The sequence below is a fragment of the Protobothrops mucrosquamatus genome, unplaced genomic scaffold, assembly GCF_001527695.2.
Source record: "Protobothrops mucrosquamatus isolate PMUCROS unplaced genomic scaffold, P.Mucros_1.0 scaffold1863, whole genome shotgun sequence".
NCBI classification, from domain to species: domain Eukaryota; kingdom Metazoa; phylum Chordata; class Lepidosauria; order Squamata; family Viperidae; genus Protobothrops; species Protobothrops mucrosquamatus.
Window position 1 is genome coordinate 138,048 of NW_015387992.1, and position 21,141 is coordinate 159,188.

The 21,141-nt window shown below is 38.1% G+C and overlaps 1 protein-coding gene across 1 annotated transcript in view; it reads right to left on the reverse strand.

Annotated features, from left to right (window-relative positions):
* The window catches only part of LOC107294206 (uncharacterized protein C3orf67 homolog), a 50,945-nt gene that overhangs the window by 26,407 nt on the left and 3,397 nt on the right, over window positions 1-21,141 (reverse strand). The window contains exons 2-4 of the mRNA XM_029285566.1: window positions 16,590-16,679; window positions 15,007-15,100; window positions 8,513-8,585 (exon numbers count right to left, since the gene is read on the reverse strand). Of these exons, the coding sequence (XP_029141399.1) occupies window positions 8,513-8,585; window positions 15,007-15,100; window positions 16,590-16,679 (257 nt within the window). The remainder of the gene's footprint in view (window positions 1-8,512; window positions 8,586-15,006; window positions 15,101-16,589; window positions 16,680-21,141) is intronic.

Below are 21,141 nucleotides of genomic sequence, written 5' to 3' on the forward strand. Positions count from 1 at the left end.
TTGGTGATTTTCACTCTTCTGACACCCAGTTTGCCTTTTTCTGTTTCTTGATCTTTGGCAGTGTCTTTTCACAGTCATCCTTAACTTCTTTAAGTTCATCCCGTAGTTCTCCTGGTTCCCCTATCAATGAGGCGAGGACTTCAAAATGATTTCAAAGATACTCATGTTCATGTTGTATGGACTGGTTGTCTTTCTTCTCTCACCTTATCATAACTTGGAACATGAATATGAGCAGTTTGTGATCTGTTCCACAGTCAGCCCTGGCCATATCTTCACTGTTATAACTGAGTTCTTCCACCTCCTTGTATCAATAATATAATCAACCTGATTTCTGTGTGCTCTATCTGGTGATCTCCAGGTATACAAGTGCCATTTTGGTGTTATCAAGAGAGTGTTAGTAATTAAGAAACCCTCCTAGGAACACTGCCATAATGAAGCAGTACAGCAGGACTTGAGGAAAGCAAACTCTGTACATGCATAATATATCATGGTTTTGTTATTATTCCCAAACTCTAACAACTAAGCAAGCCCTGCCCTTCTGTTTTTGCAGTAACTGCTGTTAAAACAAACAGATACGTTATCTCATTTAAGCAAAACCTGTATTCTTTATTTATGATGGCACTCTATCATGGTAAAAAAAACCTTAAGCTCAGCCTTATGAGAATTATGGATGCTTTTTGCAGATTTTCTTGATGGTTGATCAAATCTTCTACAGAGCAGAATGCAAAATAAAAACAAATATGTTTATTTGAAAAGAAATGCAAAAAATGCTATGAAAAAGCACCATAATTTTTTGCGTAATAATAAAGCGTACAGCACAAGCTTGGAAGATTTTTATAGTTTTATCAGATGAAAGGAGGGAGGTAGAACACACACACCAGAGTAGTATATACAACTCATATACAGAACTGTGTTTATCACCGTGAAGGTACTAGCTAAGACAGAGAAATTAATTTCATCAGCGCTACCAAATACTGTCCTCTTCAACAGATTTACATTCCAGAAAGAAACCATACGTAACCTCAACACCTGAGCAACTTAATGTGTTCAATTATTTTTCAAAACAGTCAGCAGATGTACAAATGCATATTAAAGAATATTTCTATGTAATCCCAAAGATGCTTTTTCACAAGACAACTGGACTTTGTTTTTCTTTGAAGCTAAAGAAGCTTCTTGAATGAGAAGCGCAACATCTTAAAAAAAAACAAGAAAGACCAGTTGCCTCGTGAAAAAGCATCTTTGGGACAACTATGACCTGAATGACAGAATCTCCATAGACATTTCTACGTAATATGACTGAGCAGTTGAAGAGAGTCAGTGTGATATAGGAATTAAGGTGCTGAAGCTATATGAGAAAGTTCTAGTCCCTTTAAGCCAGTGGTGGCAAACCTATAGCACGGGTGCCAGAGGCAGCACTCGGAGTCCTCTCTGTGGGCACACGTGCCGGTGCCCCAGCCTTGCCTCCCCCCATGACACCCTCCTCACCAGCAGCCCTCCTGGAGAAGGGTTGCCCCCGAGCGTGGTCCACCCGGAGCAGTGCAGTCAAGGACATGGCAGCCAGGCAGCATAGGCGAGACTCTGCCCTCATGCCCCATCCCGCACAGTTGATGCTGCGGGGCACGGGCAGAGGGCTTGGCTGCCATGGCGCTGCTGGGCGATCTGCAGCAGGCCCTGGAGGCGGTGAGTGGCCCTGCGGGCAGCGGGGTGGGGGCGGAGCAGGGGCAGAGCAGGGGGTGGAGCGGAGGCGGGGCCAGTTTTTGGGCACTCGGTCTCTAAAAGGTTCGCCATCACTGCTCTAAGCCATGGAAACAGTCTGGGTGATTCTGCGCCAGTCATTCTCCCTCAGAATTTAGCTACCCCCCAAGGGGGCTATTGTAGGGTAAATAGGTGATCTAGAGTGTGGAATTGAAAAAGCAGAATATAAATCTAACAAATTAATATGTATTAAGGAAAATTGTAGGATCTCTCTTCTTAAATACAGAGACACACATTGAAATGATGATACCACTCCTGGATTATACCATTCAGATTAAAGGGGTAAAATTTGCACATTTGAATTCTTCCCATGAAAAAGCTCTCCCCTACCATTAACCCCATCTACCAATATTCAGGTGTTACGTAAAATCAATATTATTAGGCTTTCTAGGTTTCTTAATTTTTCCTCTTTCTTCATTTAATGTTTTAATTATTCTCCAATTCTACATCATTACATCATTACATTTTGTTTCATTTATCGCATTATATGGTTCTTACTTTTTTTGTTGATTGCTAATATTTTTTATGCTATGGATGAAAGAGGTCAGCCTTCCCATGTTAACCAGACAGGAAATGCAACTAGATGAACTAATTCTACTTAATTGTAAGGCTACATTAATAGAATAGCAATAGCACGTGGTTTTATATTGTCTAGGGGATGGCTCCTCCTATATTACTTCTCAGGTTTCTAAATTTCTTTTAAGAGCTGTAACTACCAGAGGAGAACGTTGTAATTCCCTTTAGCCAAGGCTTCTGGTGTTTAATTGTTTGTGATATATTTTTCTTGTGTTTTCTTTTGTTGCACTTGCATTTTGGTCTGTGACCGCAAAATAAAAATTATTATTATAGCAATAGCACGTAGACGTATATACTGCTTCACAGTGCTTCACAGCCCTCTCTAAGCGGTTTACAGAATCTTGTAAGTCTGAAGGCACAAACTCAGAGAAATATAGCTACCCTCAATAAGGCCCTTCCAATAAAATGGATGAGCTTCCTTAATACACCTTCCAAACAGCAAAATAAATAAATACAGAAATGCTAAACCATCTTGTGGGGTATTACTCAAGCTAGATTTGAGCAGTTGGGCACAATGGAATATGAAAGGCTTAAACAAGTTTCTTATGAGAACGTTCATATATTTGTAGAGCTGCAGAAACTGTGGACATAGCTTATATATATATATCACCTGAATTCCAACTGCTATTGGGATTCATACATTAAACCATCATATTTTATGCGATATTACATATAGCACAGCCCTTTATCAGAACATAACGGTATAAGTGAGAACTGCATATGTGGATCTGATTGAGCTAAATTGTAGGCTGACAGAGAAATAATACAAAAATATATTTTGTTATACATGGTCATATTGTATCAATAGAAGAGAATATTTGTAGTTTAGAACTGAAATGAGGGTGCTCTCTGAGCTTAGTTGTTTTCTTGTAGACATTTCGTTACCAAACTAGGTAACATCACCAATGCTAGAAGGGAGTGGGCTTTGCTTTTATTTTTATATACTAATGGTTTGTCCTGTCACTGTTGGTGGGGAGTGGTCTTGGCAGTTTCTTGATTAGGCTATTGTTTACTCTTAGCTTGTATGTCTGCATTGGTATTTCCTTGATTGGAGAATTGTTTACTTCTTGATTGTTGATCAAGTGTTAATCTCTGTCTTTCTTATTGTTCTTTTGTATTTTATATTTGTACAGATTCTTATGGCTAATCACTAAGGTACTATTATTACTATAGGCTTCATCAAAAATTCTAAAAAATAATCACAGCTGTCATCTGTCACTACCTTGCAATGTAAATGACACATCAAGAGAAAAATGACAAATATCAATCTGTCTACGCAGGACTTATAATTGTAATACTATAATTCATATAAAAGAAATTACATAAACTCTTGTACAACGATGCAGAAATCTCTTGAATACTATGTGGGTGGGGAAATTAATGTTAAATACCATTTTCACAAATTCTGCTATTAGAATTGTAATTTAATATTAGGATACCTTCTTCTGCAAATAGGGTTTAATGCACTATTTTTTAGCGTTTTGTGTTTCTGTGTAACTGACATGGAGATCATTGATTTTTGTAGAGTACTAAGTGCTTTAATGCCTCCTAAAGGATGATGGTTAGGGAATGCTTATGCTATTTATTTATAGGAACACTATAAAACTCTTCAGATACAATAACATGCCTTTTAGCCAGGTACTTCATTAAGAAATCAATGCAGAATTTTATAAAATGTCTATAATGCTTCTAGGGCATCATTACCAATGAATTTCCTTATTGAATATGACAGATGAGATTAACATCTGGTTCAGAGTTCAACAGGCAAATGGCTAGCTTCAAAGCTATAAGAGTCAATCCTCAGATAACAAAGTCACTTTGGTTCTCAAAAAATGTATAGGTCCAATAGAAGGCAGATTTGAATGAAATCTGAATTTGAATAGAATAGAGCAGGAAGGGACCTTGGAGGTCTTCTAGTCCAGCCCCCTGCTCAAGCAGGAGAACCTATACCATCTCAGACAAGTGACTGTCTAGCCTCCTCTTAAAAATCTCCAGTGATCGGGCGCCCATGATTTCTGGGGGCAAGGTGTTCCACTGGTTAATTGTCCTCACTGTCAGAAAGTTTCTCCTTAATTCTAGGTTGCTTCTCTCTTTGGTCAGTTTCCAACCATTGTTTCATTTGAATGAAACACAGTGCAGAGTTGGAAGAGTTCAGAGTTTTCTGAAGTAAGAAAGTCAACATCATAGAATTAAAAATGTATCTTCAATATAAAGAACACTATATAAGAAGACTGGGTGACTTTGGGCCAGACACTCTCTCCTAGCCTAACTCACCTTACCGGGTTGTTGTTGTGGGGAAAAGAGAAGGAGAAAGGAGTATTAACTATGAGCCCTGCCTTGAGTTACTTATAAATAATAAAGGCAGGATAATAATCTAATAAATTAAAAAACTATATAGCAATAGCAATAGCACTTAGACTTATAGACCACTTCATCGTGCTTTACAGCTCTCTCTAAGCCATTTACAGGGTCAGCCTACTGCTCCCCAACAATCTGGGTCCTCATTTTATCAACCTTGGAAGGATGGAAGGCTGAGTCACCCTTGAGCTGCTCAGGATCGAACTCCTGGCAGTCAGCAGTTAGCTTGCAATGCTGCATTCTAACCACTGCACCACCATGTAGTATGTTCCATTCCATTATATGATCCAATATCTAAATTAGCGACTTGCAAACATTGCATTTTATCACACACTGCAGAAACCTTCAGCGAGAAAACAATATTCAAATGTCATTACTATTTTGAATGGTTTAGTTTGCAAATAAAGGTAGTCCTCAGCTTATAAACATTCGTTTAATGACCTTTCCAAATTACAATGGCATTGAAAAAGTGGCTTATGTCCAGTTTTCACACTTATGACCACTGTCAGGGGATCAAACTTTGGGTGCTTGGCAACTGACATGTATTTATGATGGCTTCAGAGTTCCAGGCTCCTGGGATTGTCATTTGCAACCTTCTTAGGGAGATTCTGACAAGAAAAGTCAATGGGGGAAGTCAGATTCTGTTAATGACCACATGATTCAGTAATTCATTCAACAACCATAGCAAAAAAGGTCATAACATTGGTTGTGACTCACTTAACAACCGTCTTGCTTAACAATACAAATTCTGGCCTCCACTGTGGCTTTAAGTTGAGGACTGCTTATGAAGAGTTTCTAATATATAAGCCTTGGGACATGAAACTAGGGGGACTTCTGCTGCACTTCAACCAGCAAACAGAAAAATAGCAGACAGGAGTCCTTGGAGATGTTCATGAAGTCAAGTTCACAACTGAATTTAGATAGATAGATAGATAGATAGATAGATAGATAGATAGATAGATAGATAGATAGATAGACAGACAGACAGACAGACAGACAGACAGACAGACAGACAGACAGACAGACAGACAGACAGACAACTGTGGGCACATTGGCATACATTAAAAATGAAATTTTGTTGCTTGCTCTCAAAAGTGTACACATACATAACACACATTTAAATACGCTGTGTACAACATATGTATAAACCTAGACCTTTGCATATAAATAAAATTTAAATATTAATCTCTGTCCATCTTGAATACATAACGGAAAGAGGATGCTTTAGAGTTCACAAGGTTAATACTGTCTGGAACAAAACTATAACTGAGTCTGGATGTTTTGCTTCAGATACCACGAAGCCTCCTCCCAAAAGGTAACAAGGAAAACAGGTTGTGAAGAGGATGTGTAGCGTCCCAGACAATCTTGTGGACCCTGCTCAAGCAGTGCTTGTGTGCTATGTCCTGGATGGAAAGGAGGGAACTGCCAATAATCTTTTCTGCCACTCTCTGCACCACCTTCCTGTCTGAAGCAGTGATGCTTCCAAACCAGACTGTGATGCTGTATGACAGGATGCTCTCAATCGTCCCTCTGTAGAAGGGGGTCAGGACAGGGGAAGGAAGATGTGCTTTTCTCATGCGACACACAAAATGCAGGCCCTGCTGTCCCGCTTTACCAGTGTCTCACTGTTGAGCGACCAAGCCAGCCTACTCATTAACTGCACACCCAGAAATATGATGCTGGAAACCATTTCCACAGGTGAATCATTCTCTTTTTATAATGGAGATTTAAATTATTTTAATGTTGAGACCTGGTATAGGGTAATAGTTAAGATGCTGGATCAGAGCAAGGTTCTAGTCCTCTGTTAGGCAAGGAAAACAGCTGAATACCTTGGGCCAATCACTCTCTCAGCTCTAATCATCAACAGGGTTTGTGACAAGCTTGCTGAAAAGCAAAACTCTTCATTGCTTCATGCATGCATCACTTTTCTATGTGAATTGTAGCAAGTACAGGGCAAAATACAGGACCTTCAACCAAGCAGGACAAATGCTAGGAACAACTGAATTCTTTCCAGTTATTTCCTCTACAGCAATGATATGCTGGGACAAGATCACAGTCTATGTTATATAGAAATAATATAGAAATAAATGAGAGTTAAGAACACAAAACACTTGTGCGTAGGCACAAAAGATTAAAAGCACCCAAACGCAATCTTTAACATTTTATCAATAATGGATTAGACTTTTTCTTTTATAAACACCACTTTACAACTGCATTATTTCACCGTTACAAAATCCTTTCAATATCAGTTTACTTGGTGGCAGAAAAATGTGGTTGTTTTTATGTTTTATGTTCAGTATTCTAAGCAGACATAAGGGAAGAAAAGAGAGGGAGAACTATAACCCATTAAATGGGTTATAGACTTTCCGAGTTTCTATAGAAGCAGTTGAAAGTATTTATTTAAAATGCATCTCACTGCTTGAAAAAGCTCAAGGCTAATAAAATGAATAAAACGTCAAACTCATAATCTAAAAACAAGGTTTATATAGCAATAACAAATCAGAACACTGAAACATGATTTTACTTGTAGAGAGTAAGGAAGATGACCCACCATAAGTTACCTTGAGGTAAGATGAGTGACCTTTAAAATTTATAAATAGATAGATAGACAGACAGATAGACAAGACTGAAGCATTTTTTAAGTCCCTAATTTCCTGAACTATTAAAAGGAGGAGGAGGAGGAGGAGGAGGAGGAGGAGGAAGAGGAGGTGGTGGTGGTACAGCACAACCAAACTCGCAAAGTTCTGTTATGATAGCCTATTGCAATAAAAATAGTTTTAGTCCTTTGTGGAGTTGATTTTCTGGTCTGGTCTACCTAGTGGGGATGACATAAATAATCTACAGGTAACTCTCAACTTATGAACATAACTGAGCCCAACATTTTTGTTGTTAAACGAGACAGTTGTTAAATGAGCTTTGCCCATTTTATGACCTTTCTTGTCACAGTTGTGTTAATCGAATCACTGCAGTTGTTAACTTAGTAACATGGTTGTTAAGTGAACCTGGCTTCCCTATTGACTTTGCTTATCGGAAGGTCGCAGAAGGTGATCACACAGCCCTGGGAAACTGCAACCGTCATAAATATGTGCCAGTTGACAAACGTTTCCAAACGTTCAAGTTTTGATCATGTGACCACGGGGATGCTGCAATGGTTGCAAAAGTGAAAAATGTTCATGTCACTTTTTTCAGTGCCGCCCTAACCCCTAACGGTCACTAAATGAACGGTTGTAAGTCAAGGACTACCGTGGTGGCGCAGTGGTTAGAATGCAGTATTTCAGGCTAATCCTATCGACTGCCGGCAGTTCAATCCTGACTGGCTTAAAGTTGACTCAGCCGTCCATCCTTTTGAGGTTGGTAAAACGAGGACCCAGATTGTTGGGGGGGCAATATTCTGACTCTGTAAACTGTTTAGAGAGGGCTGTAAAGCACTGTGAAGCGGTATATAAGTCTTAAGTACTATTGCTATTGCTATTGTATTGGCACTGGATTTTCCAGGCACTTTCATTGTTAATAAAACAAAACAAATGAATAATAAATCAAGGCCAAAGAAGAATAAATTTAAAAGTGTCAAAAGTAATTATTTAACGTCTGTTCCTCTTTATTCATATACAGTACTTTCATTATGACAAATATGCTTAAATCGTCTAAAAGATTTAAAATGCTTAAAACCATCTAAAAACAATCAAATAAGCTTAATTATTCTATATCAATTGGATTATGGGTTACTCTTTAACCTAAAACTGTTACATATATTAACAGCAGCCACTATTACTTCATTTGCTTAGTGCATCAAACATGATAGTAAAGTTCAGTATTATCTTACAGTAATTCAGCTGAGAAATCTTGTCCCAGTGGTACGTAAATTTGAAGTACCAAAAATTGCTGGATCAGTCCAACTACAGCAAAATAAAAGAAATAAATTGGGAATAACATGAATATTCAATACTTTCATATTTCTCAAAATGTATCTACTATGAAAATAAAGAATAGAATTTAATTATTTTTGAAATATGTTCTTAAAAACAATTTGTGCTCTGAGTAGAACTAGAACAAAATATGGAATCTAATTATTTTATTTACAGTTTCCCACTTTGTTGACAGGGTGCATATTCAAAATATATTCTACAAGGACACAAAATTAATTAATGTCTTAACATTGTGACATAAATTCTTGCAAAAATGCATAATAATTGAACTTACAGATGACCAACATAAACTTTAGTTGAGCCATTTAAGCAATTAATGCCACAGCAAAATTGAATTTAGAAAAAGTGTGGACAAGTAAGGGTTTAATCTAATCTGAATGTTCAAAATGAAATGGGTAATTTAAATTGGAAATTTAACAGCAAAGGTTCTTGTAAAATCAAAATGTGAAAATGGCTTTCAGGAATAAAGCCTGAACAAAATCTGAATGTATTGCTCTTGAGGCTGCTTTAACACTCATATGAAATCTAAATAGAAGCTGCCAATTCTGAAAGAAAATCCTCTTACTTTTCTAAGACCACCTCACTGTGAACCTTAATGGAACTGACACTCTAGATACTTACCTGTCTGTCTGCCTGCCTGCTAGTCAATAGGTTAGTAAGTCTCCCAGAAGATCTTTCTATTCACTACTTTAAGCTGAATGTTGGACCTTTAAACTGATTGTACTGGGCCCTTCTTCTATTCTTATGAAAAATAACCGCATTTTTCAAATCACAGGAATCAGGGAAGTATAGGATAGAATCTCAATGTATTCAGTTTGGAAGGACTATGCTAAGAATATTGAGTATGAGAACAGCAACGGAAAAAAATCTGTTCTAATCACCAGGTTAAACAACTACAGGTAGTCCTTAACTTACGAACACAGTTGAGCCCAAAATTTCTATTGCTATGTGAGACATTTGTTAAGTGAGTTTTGCCCCATTTTACGACTTTTCTTGCCACTGTTGTTAAGTGAATCACTACAGCTGTTAAGTTACTAACATGGTTGTAAGTGAATCTGGCTTCCCTATTGACGTTGCTTGTCAGAAGGTCACAATATGACATCAGGACACTGCAACAGTCATAAATATGAGTCAGCTGCCAAGTTTCTAAATTTTGACTGACAGTGATTCTCCAGTATCTCCATGGGGATACTGCACTGGTTGTAAATGTGAAAAATGGTTATAAGTCACTTCTTTCAGTTCCGTTGTAACTTTGAACAGTTATATGAAGAACGGCTACAGGACTTGAGCTTGGCTAGTCTAAAGAAAAGAAGAAATGGGGGAGATATGATAGCAGTGTTCCAGTATTTGAGGGCCTGCCACAAAGAAGAGGAGGTCACGTTATTCTCCAAAGCACCAGAGGGCAGGACAAGAAACAATGGTTGGAAACTGATCAAAGAGAGAAGCAACCTGGAATTAAGGAGAAACTTCCTGACAGTGAGGACAATTAACCAGTGGAACAGCTTTCCTCCAGAAATCGTGGGCGCTCCATCACTGGAGGTTTTTAAGAAGAGTCTGGGCAGTTACTTGTCTGAGATGGTATAGGTTCTCCTGCTCGAGCAGGGGGCTGGACTAGAAGACCTCCAAGGTTCTATTCTATTCTGTTCTGTTCTGTTCTGTTCCGTTCCATTCCATCCTATTCTGAAAAATCACACTTCAGCAGAAGTGAGCCAGGCTGCTTAGACCTACCATTGTAAAGTGGGGTCTTTGCACGCTCCTTGAAAAAGTTTTGCTGATGATTGATCTCCAGGTTACTTCAAGATACAGCAGAGAGATGTAATTTTCTTGCATGGCAAATTATATCCTCAAAGGGTATTGTCAAGGAAGACTCCAATACTCATGCAACACGTATACAATTTGTTAGTTTGTACACGTGTCTCCCTGGTAAAACTCTAAGCATCTACTGCAGTATGCAAAACTTATCCGAAGCGGAAGAATTTCCAAACTATCTCAATGAAGGGCTCAGAATGGTGTCCAATTATCAACAGATAAATGTTGAGCAAACCCCACGGTCAGGTATCTAGTAATTTATGGAAAATTTATCCAGATTGAATAAATTATATCAGCCCCTAGAGGTGTTTTTTTTTAAATAAAATAAAATAAAAATACTTTGCCTAGCATTTTAAGGGGAGACCTAAGACTACAGGTAGTCCTTGACTTAGGAACACAATTGAGCACCAAATTTCTGTTGATCAGTGAAACATTTGTTAAGTGAATTTTGCCCTATTTTACAACCTGTCTTGCCATAGTTATTAGTGAATCACTGCAACTGTCAAGTGAATCACTGCAACTGTTAAGTTAGCAACACTTGTTATTAAGTGAATCTGGCTTCTCCATTGACTTTGTTTATAATAAGGTCGCAAAAGGAGGATCATGTGACCCTAGGACAGGGGTAGGCAACCTTGGCTCTTTTATGACTCGTGGACTTCAACTCCCAGCATGGCTGGCTCAGGAATTCTGGGAGTTGAAGTCCACGAGTCATAAAAGAGCCAAGGTTGCCTACCCCTGCCCTAGGACATTGCGACCGTCATAAATATAAGTCAGTTGCCAAGCGTCTGAATTTTGATCAAGTGACCGCGGGGATGCCGCAATGTGAGTCACTTTTTTTCAGTGCCATTGTAACTTTGAACTGTTGTTAAGTCGAGGATTGCCTGTATTTTTATGGCAGCAACAGTGTTACAGCCTTCTTGTCTGAAAGAATGGCAGCAAGGCTTAACCGTGCTTTTAAATATCCCTCTAAATTTTTGTTTCTAGAAATATAATTATTTCTAAATGAATTTAAATGGCCCATTAAACAGCCCTAGATCCTTTGCAAAATGCAATCTAACATTGGGTTAAGGTTATTTTTAAAGACTGTTAAGTATAGGGAAAAAAAGACTGTATTTACTGAAAACTATTGTATGCGAAGGTTCATATTGACTTACTGTTGTAGCAAAAAATAGTGACATAATAGCAAACATCTTAATTCCTAGAATTCCTCTCAGTTTACTTATAACTCTGGATTTCAGCTCCATTCCTGCAGTCCCATGGAGGATTTTCTTTCCATGCAAGGAGGAGAGGGGAAACCCTTCGGTGGGCTGTAGGAACATTTNTTGAGAGGATAAGGGATGCCTGCTGGGAAGACTTTAGCTCTGCACAGAGCTAAAACCATCTGGCAAACAGCCCTTTCACTCTCAAAGAGCTGCTTGCTGGAAGGATTTCAAGCAGAGCTAAAATCCTTTGGTAGATAGATCTTTTGTTAACAACCTGGGAGACTGATTAATGACTGCAACTGGGAGTGCTGGGATTGGAGTTGTTGAGTGAAGCACACATCTTGTTTAATGACTGCTTTGCTCAACATCTCAGATCCCAGTCCCAATTGTGGTCGTTAAACGAGGATTACCTGTATAGGAAGGGATATTTCATCCTTAAATGCAGATCATGTGCCTACCCAAACTGTACTCTTCTAAAATGCCCCCCTTTTCTTCTAAAGCAAGGAATTTACTCTTTGACTGGGAATGCAGTTCAATATTTTGTTCATAAAAGTACCCAACTAGTCAAGAAGGACAAAGATAAACTGTTAGGAAGAAGCTTGGAAGCTAAAGACCCTGGCCTGATTGGTCCTTATTGTAAACAAATGTTTTATAACTGGTCATGCCTCTTATAAAACCAATCTTGTGAGGAAGAAAAAGTCTGCCAGGGCAGCCATTTTTCTGCGAATACCCAAAGATGGTTTTTTTTGTAAGTGTGCTGTATTGTGCCTTTAACGAAAGCTTGACTTTGCTTGCTCTCCAACCTTTCTTGTACTTGTTTTTGTACAAGCTTGTAATAAGTATTTCTTTGCTCCAGGACTTATTTGAGTTTAAGTAAGTGGCCAGCACTTAGAGAGTATCAGAAGCCTTGTCTGGATTCTAATGGAGAATTAGTGAAGCAGTACCTATGGGTATATACACTTCACGGCCTTATTTTCCACTCCTATTTCAAGGGAATTTATCCCAGAATGGGAAATGCTGGAACAGAAACTTCATTTGCATTTGACTGCAAATAGGATAGTGGATTTCTCTAAGAAACTGTACACTCAAGAAATATTTCTTGTTACACATAGTGTATGAGCAGGAAGGCCTAACAATATATAATTCTTTTGAAAAAAAAATTTAGACACTGCAGTTCCAAATTACACTGAAGAAATTTTGTCAAAGGCTGGAATATACTACACACCTTGCAAGAATATTGTTTCAATATTATTCATTTTGAAAATACATGCAAATTTTGTAGACATGGAAAGATTTGTCATATAACTCAAAAGGTCATCAACAGTGAATTTTAGTCAATACCTTTTGACACAATGACAGGTTTGCAATCAGTATAAAAGACAGAAAAACAAAGGAAAGCATTTTGAAGATCCAATGGTAGGGGAAAAAGTTTAAACATCCCATACAGTTGAAATAACCAAAAGCCATTGGTTAAAGTACAATTAGATTAACATCCATCAAGAAGTGGTATAGAGTAATGATCATTGGAAAGAAATGGAAAAATGCTCCTATAAATGTTTTTAGATCTGAGAAATTACAAGCTAAAGGCAGCAGTAATTACAACTGAATAAGTCTGTGTCTCTGTAGTGAGACAGTAAATTACCCTTGGAATTGTTTTGCATTTGAGAAAATCTTATCATAAGTAGGGCACAAAAAGTCATAAGCATGTAAGTCAGGTCACTGCATAGTAATGAAAAACAATACGGTGTTTGTGATTAGATATAAGCAATTTATTTAATAGAATAGAAAAGAGCTGGAAGGGACCTTGGAGGTCTTCTAGTCCAGCCCCCCGTTCAAGCAAGAGAACCTATACCATCTCAGACAAGTGACTGTCCAGTCTCTTCTTAAAACCTCCAGTGATGGTGCACCCACAATTTCTGAAGGCAAATCGTTCCACTAGTTAATTGTCCTCATTGTTAGGAATTTTCTCCTTAATTCCAGGTTGCTTCTCTCTGATCACTTTCCAACCATTGTTTCTTGTCCTGCCCTCTGGTGCTTTGGAGAATAATTTGTGGCAACCTCTCAAATACTGGAATACTGGTATCATGTCACCCCTATTTTTTCTTTTCTTTAGACTAGCCAAATCCAAGTCCTGCAGCTGTTCTTCATATATTTCTGAACTTTTTCCAAGGTCTAAACACTTTTTTTGTAGTATGGTGACAAAAATTGGTTGCAGTATTCCAGGTGTGATCTCACTAATCTTTATAACTTATGGAGAAGTCTTTATATACAATGGTTGCTGAATGTCAAGCCTTAAAAACTATATTATTGTTTTGTGATGAAAATTTCTTCTAGTATTTGGAAGGATAGTATATGAACCTTTGGTTTCAGTGTGTTTGAGCTTTTAACATAAGAACAATTGTTTGCTTTCTTCAGCATATACATACTGGTTTAGCAGCAGGCTTCTGTCATATATGGATATAAAAGGTAGGTAATGCTTGATAGATTATATGACAAATGGAAAATCCAGCAGAAACACCAAGAGTTTAGTTATTGCAGAGTGACAGGAGTTGAGAATGCAAGTTTATGAAATATTAGCATTAGAATATCCCAACAACTGAAGAGATCTGGAGTCATCTTATAGGTGTAAAATATTTTTTTATCTTGTTGATGAGAACAATAGGTATTGTTAGGTGAAATTGGAAGAATATTGATCACATTTAACTAGATCCTTGGGATGATATTACTTCATTGTTTGCTCTATCAACTTACTTGAAAAAGCATTCAAAGAAAAAAAATTAAGAACTCTTTGGCAGTATAAAACTGGTATATATTAGAGATGTACCAATTCAAAAATTAAACATTCCAGAGAAACTGGTAATTGCCAAACCACCCCTAAAATTCAGGGAAGGTTCAACATGGTCTGGAAGGTCCCACCCTATTTTTTTTTTTACTTTAATGTTGAACAAATACAGCTAAAACTGCAACTAGACAAGTATTATTCAGCTAACCCAATGCTAACTTAATTAACAGCTAGGGCTGTGCATAGCACTAGAAACAGCTGCTTCACAAAATACCTTAGTGTAATCAAAATATATCTGCAAGAAGCATTTTATATTTGGAATGTAAATGTTGGAAACATTTCCAACCTTTGGAATGACCGTATAGCTGCTTCAAAAGCACTTTCCAGCTATCTGCCTGTTTATGTGCTTGAACAGTCAATTCGTTTAGTGAAACATACCACTGGAGAACAGCCTCATGAATCTTCTGAAGGGCAAGGCTGTTTGAAGCTTCATAAAGGGATGTTTTGTTCCCATTAATATACTTGGTGCACCACTTGTTCTGAAAACATCACACAGTCTAGTATGTTTTATGACATTTTATAATACTTTTATACTTACGGGCCTGCTTAGTTTCTTTTGGAAGCTGCATCTTGTTGGTTTGACCGCTTCCTTCCAGGACAATGACGAAACCTTTCACTTCCTTATCATATTCCTAACAAACCAACAAAAAGCGTGTCACCATCAAAATATCCCCTGCAGCTGAATAAATGCATCAACTGCAAGATTTATTAGTCATAATGCCTACTTGCATATGACAGAAATGGTTAGCCACACTCATACTTTGTAACTGTTAAGGTGAGTGATATGTTTGGTTGTAGGTCAGGAATTGCCAACATGCTTAAATGGTATTTTATAAGTCTAATACAAGTGGAAAGCTGGAGTATTAAAATGGAATGGATGCAAAGCCTGTACGTTGATGTCAAGAGATAATATATGTTGAATTCACTGCCCAGTATAGCATAATTCTGAAAATGCACACCGGATCCACTGAAAATAACTCTTTTTTGTGAAAAATGGCTTTACAGTTAGGATGTCAGGACTATCTTCCACTTAGTATGTCAAAATATCATCCTTCATTTCACTAATATTTACCATATTTATTTTATTGGTTTTTCTGTCTTGACACCAACCTGCCATATTAAAAACAGTGGCTTGCTTCACCATTTTACCCACATCAGGAAAAGCCTGAGCAGTTTTATGCAATTAGTTTAAGTAAATGAAACTGTGGGAAGTCAGAGCCCCAGAGAAGGAAATATTAAAAAGGAAAAAAATATTTTTCACCAAAAGGATTTTTTAAAAGCATTTTTTGAAAAGCAGAAACCAAACCTGGCCTCATCTCTTTGCCCAAAGCAGTAACTAGTCTTATACATATGCAGATGTGGAACCATCAGGAAGTTTGGAGCCAGGGATCTCAAGACAAAAGAAGCTCTTAAGAGTCATTAGCCCCATTACCAGGGAGGCAGGAGATGATTTTTGGGACATAATAGGACTAACCCATTACCATCAAGTAATACCAGAGAGGCACACCTGGGCTCAGGTCAGAATACGTGACACAGGAAATAGCCTCAAAGTTCATGCCACAGGAACAGGAAGACTTCCAAACAAAAAGCTAGAGAGGGTATAAAAAGCTACTGGCCATGTGCTCAGTCTCTTCTTCTCTCCTCTGCTCTTTCCTGAAGAGCCATCTTTCTGCTTCTGCAATAAACTGTAACCATCTTCCCAAAGCAGTTGCCATGTTGCTTATTTAATAATAATAATAATAATGATAATATTCCCGGCTTGGATGACTAAAAGATTTTTTTTATTATATAGAAAACACAAAGACACAAACAAATATCTTTATCTTGTATGCTGCACAGTGTCATATACTGTATATGAACATGGGTGGCTATATAAATTTATCAAATATAAATAAATAAATAAATATCCACACCCACCCACCAAAATATATTCAAACAGAGATCTTAAACACACAAAAACCTAACAAATTTTATCTGCATTTAAACTAGTTATTCTGCCCTGATAAAAGGAATGATGGAGGTATTTTTTTCGAAGTTAGTCAAAGCTTTCATTTTTTTAAAGAAAAAAATTAAACTCTACACTTTATAATCAGGCTTTTACCATTTCTTTCCAAAACATACTTTCCCTATGACTGAAGGATTGCCAGAAATTTTCCATTTGGTCCCAGTGTTCTTGCCTTGAGCACTGAAGATTTCAACGAATGGGCCACCCTGCAATTAAAAAAAGAAAGAATCTGTCCCATTGTCATAAGAAATCAGCAAGGGTAATACTTAATTCATAAGTACATCTATTCAATATTCATTCTTTCAATGAATATGAAGTGTCATTGTGAGCTTCTTTCATCTGGATGCTCAACTGGCAACAGAAACTAGAAGTACAATTCAGTAGTTTATACTACCACAGTAGATGTACTCTTTTTTGGAGAAAATGGATCATGTTGCAGCAACTTCCATTGTACTGTAATATTGTTGCCTTTGGAAAGTGTCCCAAAACTTCATTTAGTCTGGATTAATTGGGGCTCTCTAAATAGAATATATTATTTTAAGGTGCTGTGCTTATCTATAAATCTATAAACCTAAAGTGCTACATGATACAGGATCTGGTTATTTGCAGAACTGCCTATATACTCCACTGTGTCCGTCCATCCCACCAGATCTAACTGGGTCCCATGTTCCAAGTGCCTTCTGTGAAATAGTGCCAACTAGTGGGCAAAGAAACGTACAGAAGGCCAAAGAATGACTGCCTGATTATTTACAATGAAAGACTGAGAGATACAGGACATAAGGACAAGGGGGGGGGAGAGAGAGAGAGACAGAGAGAGAGGGAGGGAGAGAGAGGGAGAGAGGGGAAAAAATAGTGTATACTGGACAAGTAAGAAAGAAAATAAAAATAATATCACAACAGTAATGTAATGAAATTGCTTGTAATAGAAAAGAATTATGTTACGGAGTGCCATAGAAATGTGAAATTATGCTAATAGGGAGCATTAAAAAGAAGTTTGGTAGAATGATGAACTGAAAGAGGCTACGGATGAGAAAAAATATGCAAAACAGCAGAAATGAGGATGAGAGAAAGATATACCATGTATACAAAGCGAAAAAGACAACTGCAGAGAGGAATGGTTATGTTTAGAAGGGTGAGAAAATGCAGAATTTTTGATGGAAATGATAAAGAGTTTGGGGAGTGAAAAGGGCTGAACAAGGAGCATCCAAGAGAATGAATGAAATCAAAAATTTAAATGATCAAATCACGGATGATGATATTGAGGTGAGGAAATGTTGGAAGCAACATTTTACAGGTTAACATGGCATTGATAGCCATACATCAAAGACTGGACCTGAAATGAATGCTACAAATGTTAGTATCCAAGAAAAAAAAAAGATGAAAGTCATAAATGCTGTGAGAATATTACAAAGTAATAAGGCTGCAAGGGTGGATAATATAATGTTAAATTTGGATATGATTTGTTTGCAGAGTAGCAGTGTGACTTGTTTAACGTTTGTGTGAAGTCTGACAGTTGGAGGAATGCATTATTGTTCCTCAATGTAAAACGAAAAATAATAGAAGTGAATGCTAAAAAATATAGAATAATAATAATGATGATGATGGAAGGGACCTTGGAGGTCATCTAGTCCAACCCCCTGCTCAGGCAGGAAACACTAGACTATTTCAGACAAATGGCTGTCCAGTTTCTTCTTAAAAACTTCCAGTGTTGGAGCATTCACCACTTCTGGAGGCAGGTTGTTCCACTGGTTAATTGTTCTAACTGTCAGGAAGTTTCTCCTTAGTTCTAGGTTGCTTCTCTCCTTGATTAGTTTCCATCTGTTGCTTCTTGTCCTGCCTTCAGGCGCCTTGGAAAATAGCTTGACTCCCTCTTCTTTGTGGCAGCCCCTGAGATATTGGAACACTGCTGTCATGGACCCCCTCATCCTTCTCTTCATTAAACTATACCCAATTCCAGCAACCGTTCCTTATATGTTTTAGCCTCCAGTCCCCTAATCATCTTTTTTGCTCTTCTCTGTACTCTTTCTAAAATCTCAACATCTTTTTTACATCGTGGTGACCAAAACTGGATGCAGAATTCCAGGTGTGGCCTTACCAAGGCATTGTAAAGTGGTATTAGTACTTCACGTGATCTTAATTCTATCCCTCTTAATGCAGCCTAGCCCTGTGTTGGTCTTTTTGGCAGCTGCAGCACACTGCTGGCTCATATTTAAGTGATTGTTCATTAGGACTCCGAGGTCCCTGTTACTACTATTGAGCAAGGTACCTCCTATACTATACCTGTACATTTGGTTTTTCTTGCCTAAATGTAGAACCTTACTTTTTTCACCATTGAATTTCATTTTGTTAGATAGTGCCCAGTGTTCAAGTCTGTCCAGATCCTCCTGTATCTTAAGCCTGTCTTCTGGAGTGTTGGCTATTCCTGCCAGCTTGGTGTCGTCTGCAAATTTGATGAGTTCCCCATCTATCCCCTCGTCCAAACCGTTGATGAAGATGTTGAAGAGCACTGGGCCCAGAACAGAGCCCTGGGGCACCCCACTACACACTTCCCTCCATGTAGATGCGGTTCCATTGCGGACCACACGCTGAGTACAGCCGGTCAGCCAGCTACGGATCCATCTGGTGGTGATGATGTCTAACCCACATTTTTCTATCTTATCAAGTAGTAGGTTGTGGTCTACTTTATCAAATGCCTTACTGAAGTCCAAGTAAATTATATCCACAGCATTCCTCTGATCCACTAATTTTGTCACTTGGTCAAAGAATGCAATAAGATTTGTCTGGCATGATCTGTTTTTGACAATTCGTAGTGTGACTTTGAGTAACTAATCTCTCATTCAGTTCAATACACCAAAAAGATGAAAACAAAAAAAGAAAAGGCATAGCCACTCTGCACAATCAAACTCTTTAAAAAACAGGTTCATTTAATGCCCAGCCCAAAACACAAGGAAATAATAGATCTTCAAGAACATTATTTGATAAGAAGTTGTAATGGGAATAAATGGAATGCTTAATAAATATTTTGGGTTTGTGAAGGGAATAAGACTAGGATTTCTGATGGCCACTTCATTGTTTAATACGATCATGTGTAATGTTTAAGGAAGTGTAGTGACATTAGAGATGTGTTGTTGGAGCTGTGAATGCAAATAATGCTCTATTGTTGGATGAGAGCCGCAATAACTTGCAGTTGNATTCACCACTTCTGGAGGCAGGTTGTTCCACTGGTTAATTGTTCTAACTGTCAGGAAGTTTCTCCTTAGTTCTAGGTTGCTTCTCTCCTTGATTAGTTTCCATCCGTTGCTTCTTGTCCTGCCTTCAGGCGCCTTGGAAAATAGCTTGACTCCCTCTTCTTTGTGGCAGCCCCTGAGATATTGGAACACTGCTATCATGGACCCCCTCATCCTTCTCTTCATTAAAGTATACCCAATTCCAGCAACCGTTCCTTATATGTTTTAGCCTCCAGTCCCCTAATCATCTTTTTTGCTCTTCTCTGTACTCTTTCTAAAATCTCAACATCTTTTTTACATCGTGGTGACCAAAACTGGATGCAGAATTCCAGGTGTGGCCTTACCAAGGCATTGTAAAGTGGTATTAACACTTCACGTGATCTTGATTCTATCCCTCTGTTAATGCAGCCTAGCACTGTGTTGGTCTTTTTGGCAGCTGCAGCACACTGCTGGCTCATATTTAAGTGATTGTTCATTAGGACTCCGAGGTCCCTGTTACTACTATTGAGCAAGGTACCTCCTATACTATACCTGTACATTTGGTTTTTCTTGCCTAAATGTAGAACCTTACTTTTTTCACCATTGAATTTCATTTTGTTAGATAGTGCCCAGTGTTCAAGTCTGTCCAGATCCTCCTGTATCTTAAGCCTGTCTTCTGGAGTGTTGGCTATTCCTGCCAGCTTGGTGTTGTCTGCAAATTTGATGAGTTCCCCATCTATCCCCTCGTCCAAACCGTTGATGAAGATGTTGAAGAGCACTGGGCCCAGAACAGAGCCCTGGGGCACCCCACTACACACTTTCCTCCATGTAGATGCGGTTCCATTGAGGACCACATGCTGAGTACGACCGGTCAGCCAGCTACGGATCCATCTGGTGGTGATGCTGTCTGACCCACATTTTTCTATCTTATCAAGTAGTAGGTTGTGGTCTACTTTATCAAATGCCTTACTGAAGTCCAAGTAAATTATATCCACAGCATTCCTCTGATCCACTAATTTTGTCACTTGGTCAAAGAATGTAATAAGATTTGTCTGGCATGATCTGTTTTTGACAATTCGTAGTGTGACTTTGAGTAACTAATCTCTCATTCAGTTCAATACACCAAAAAGATGAAAACAAAAAAAGAAAAGGCATAGCCACTCTGCACAATCAAACTCTTTAAAAAACAGGTTCATTTAATGCCCAGCCCAAAACACAAGGAAATAATGGATCTTCAAGAACATTATTTGATAAGAAGTTGTTATGGGAATAAATGGAATGCTTAATAAATATTTTGGGTTTGTGAAGGGAATAAGACTAGGATTTCTGATGGCCACTTCATTGTTTAATACGATCATGTGTAATGTTTAAGGAAGTGTAGTGACATTAGAGATGTGTTGTTGGAGCTGTGAATGCAAATAATGCTCTATTGTTGGATGAGAGCCGCAATAACTTGCAGTTG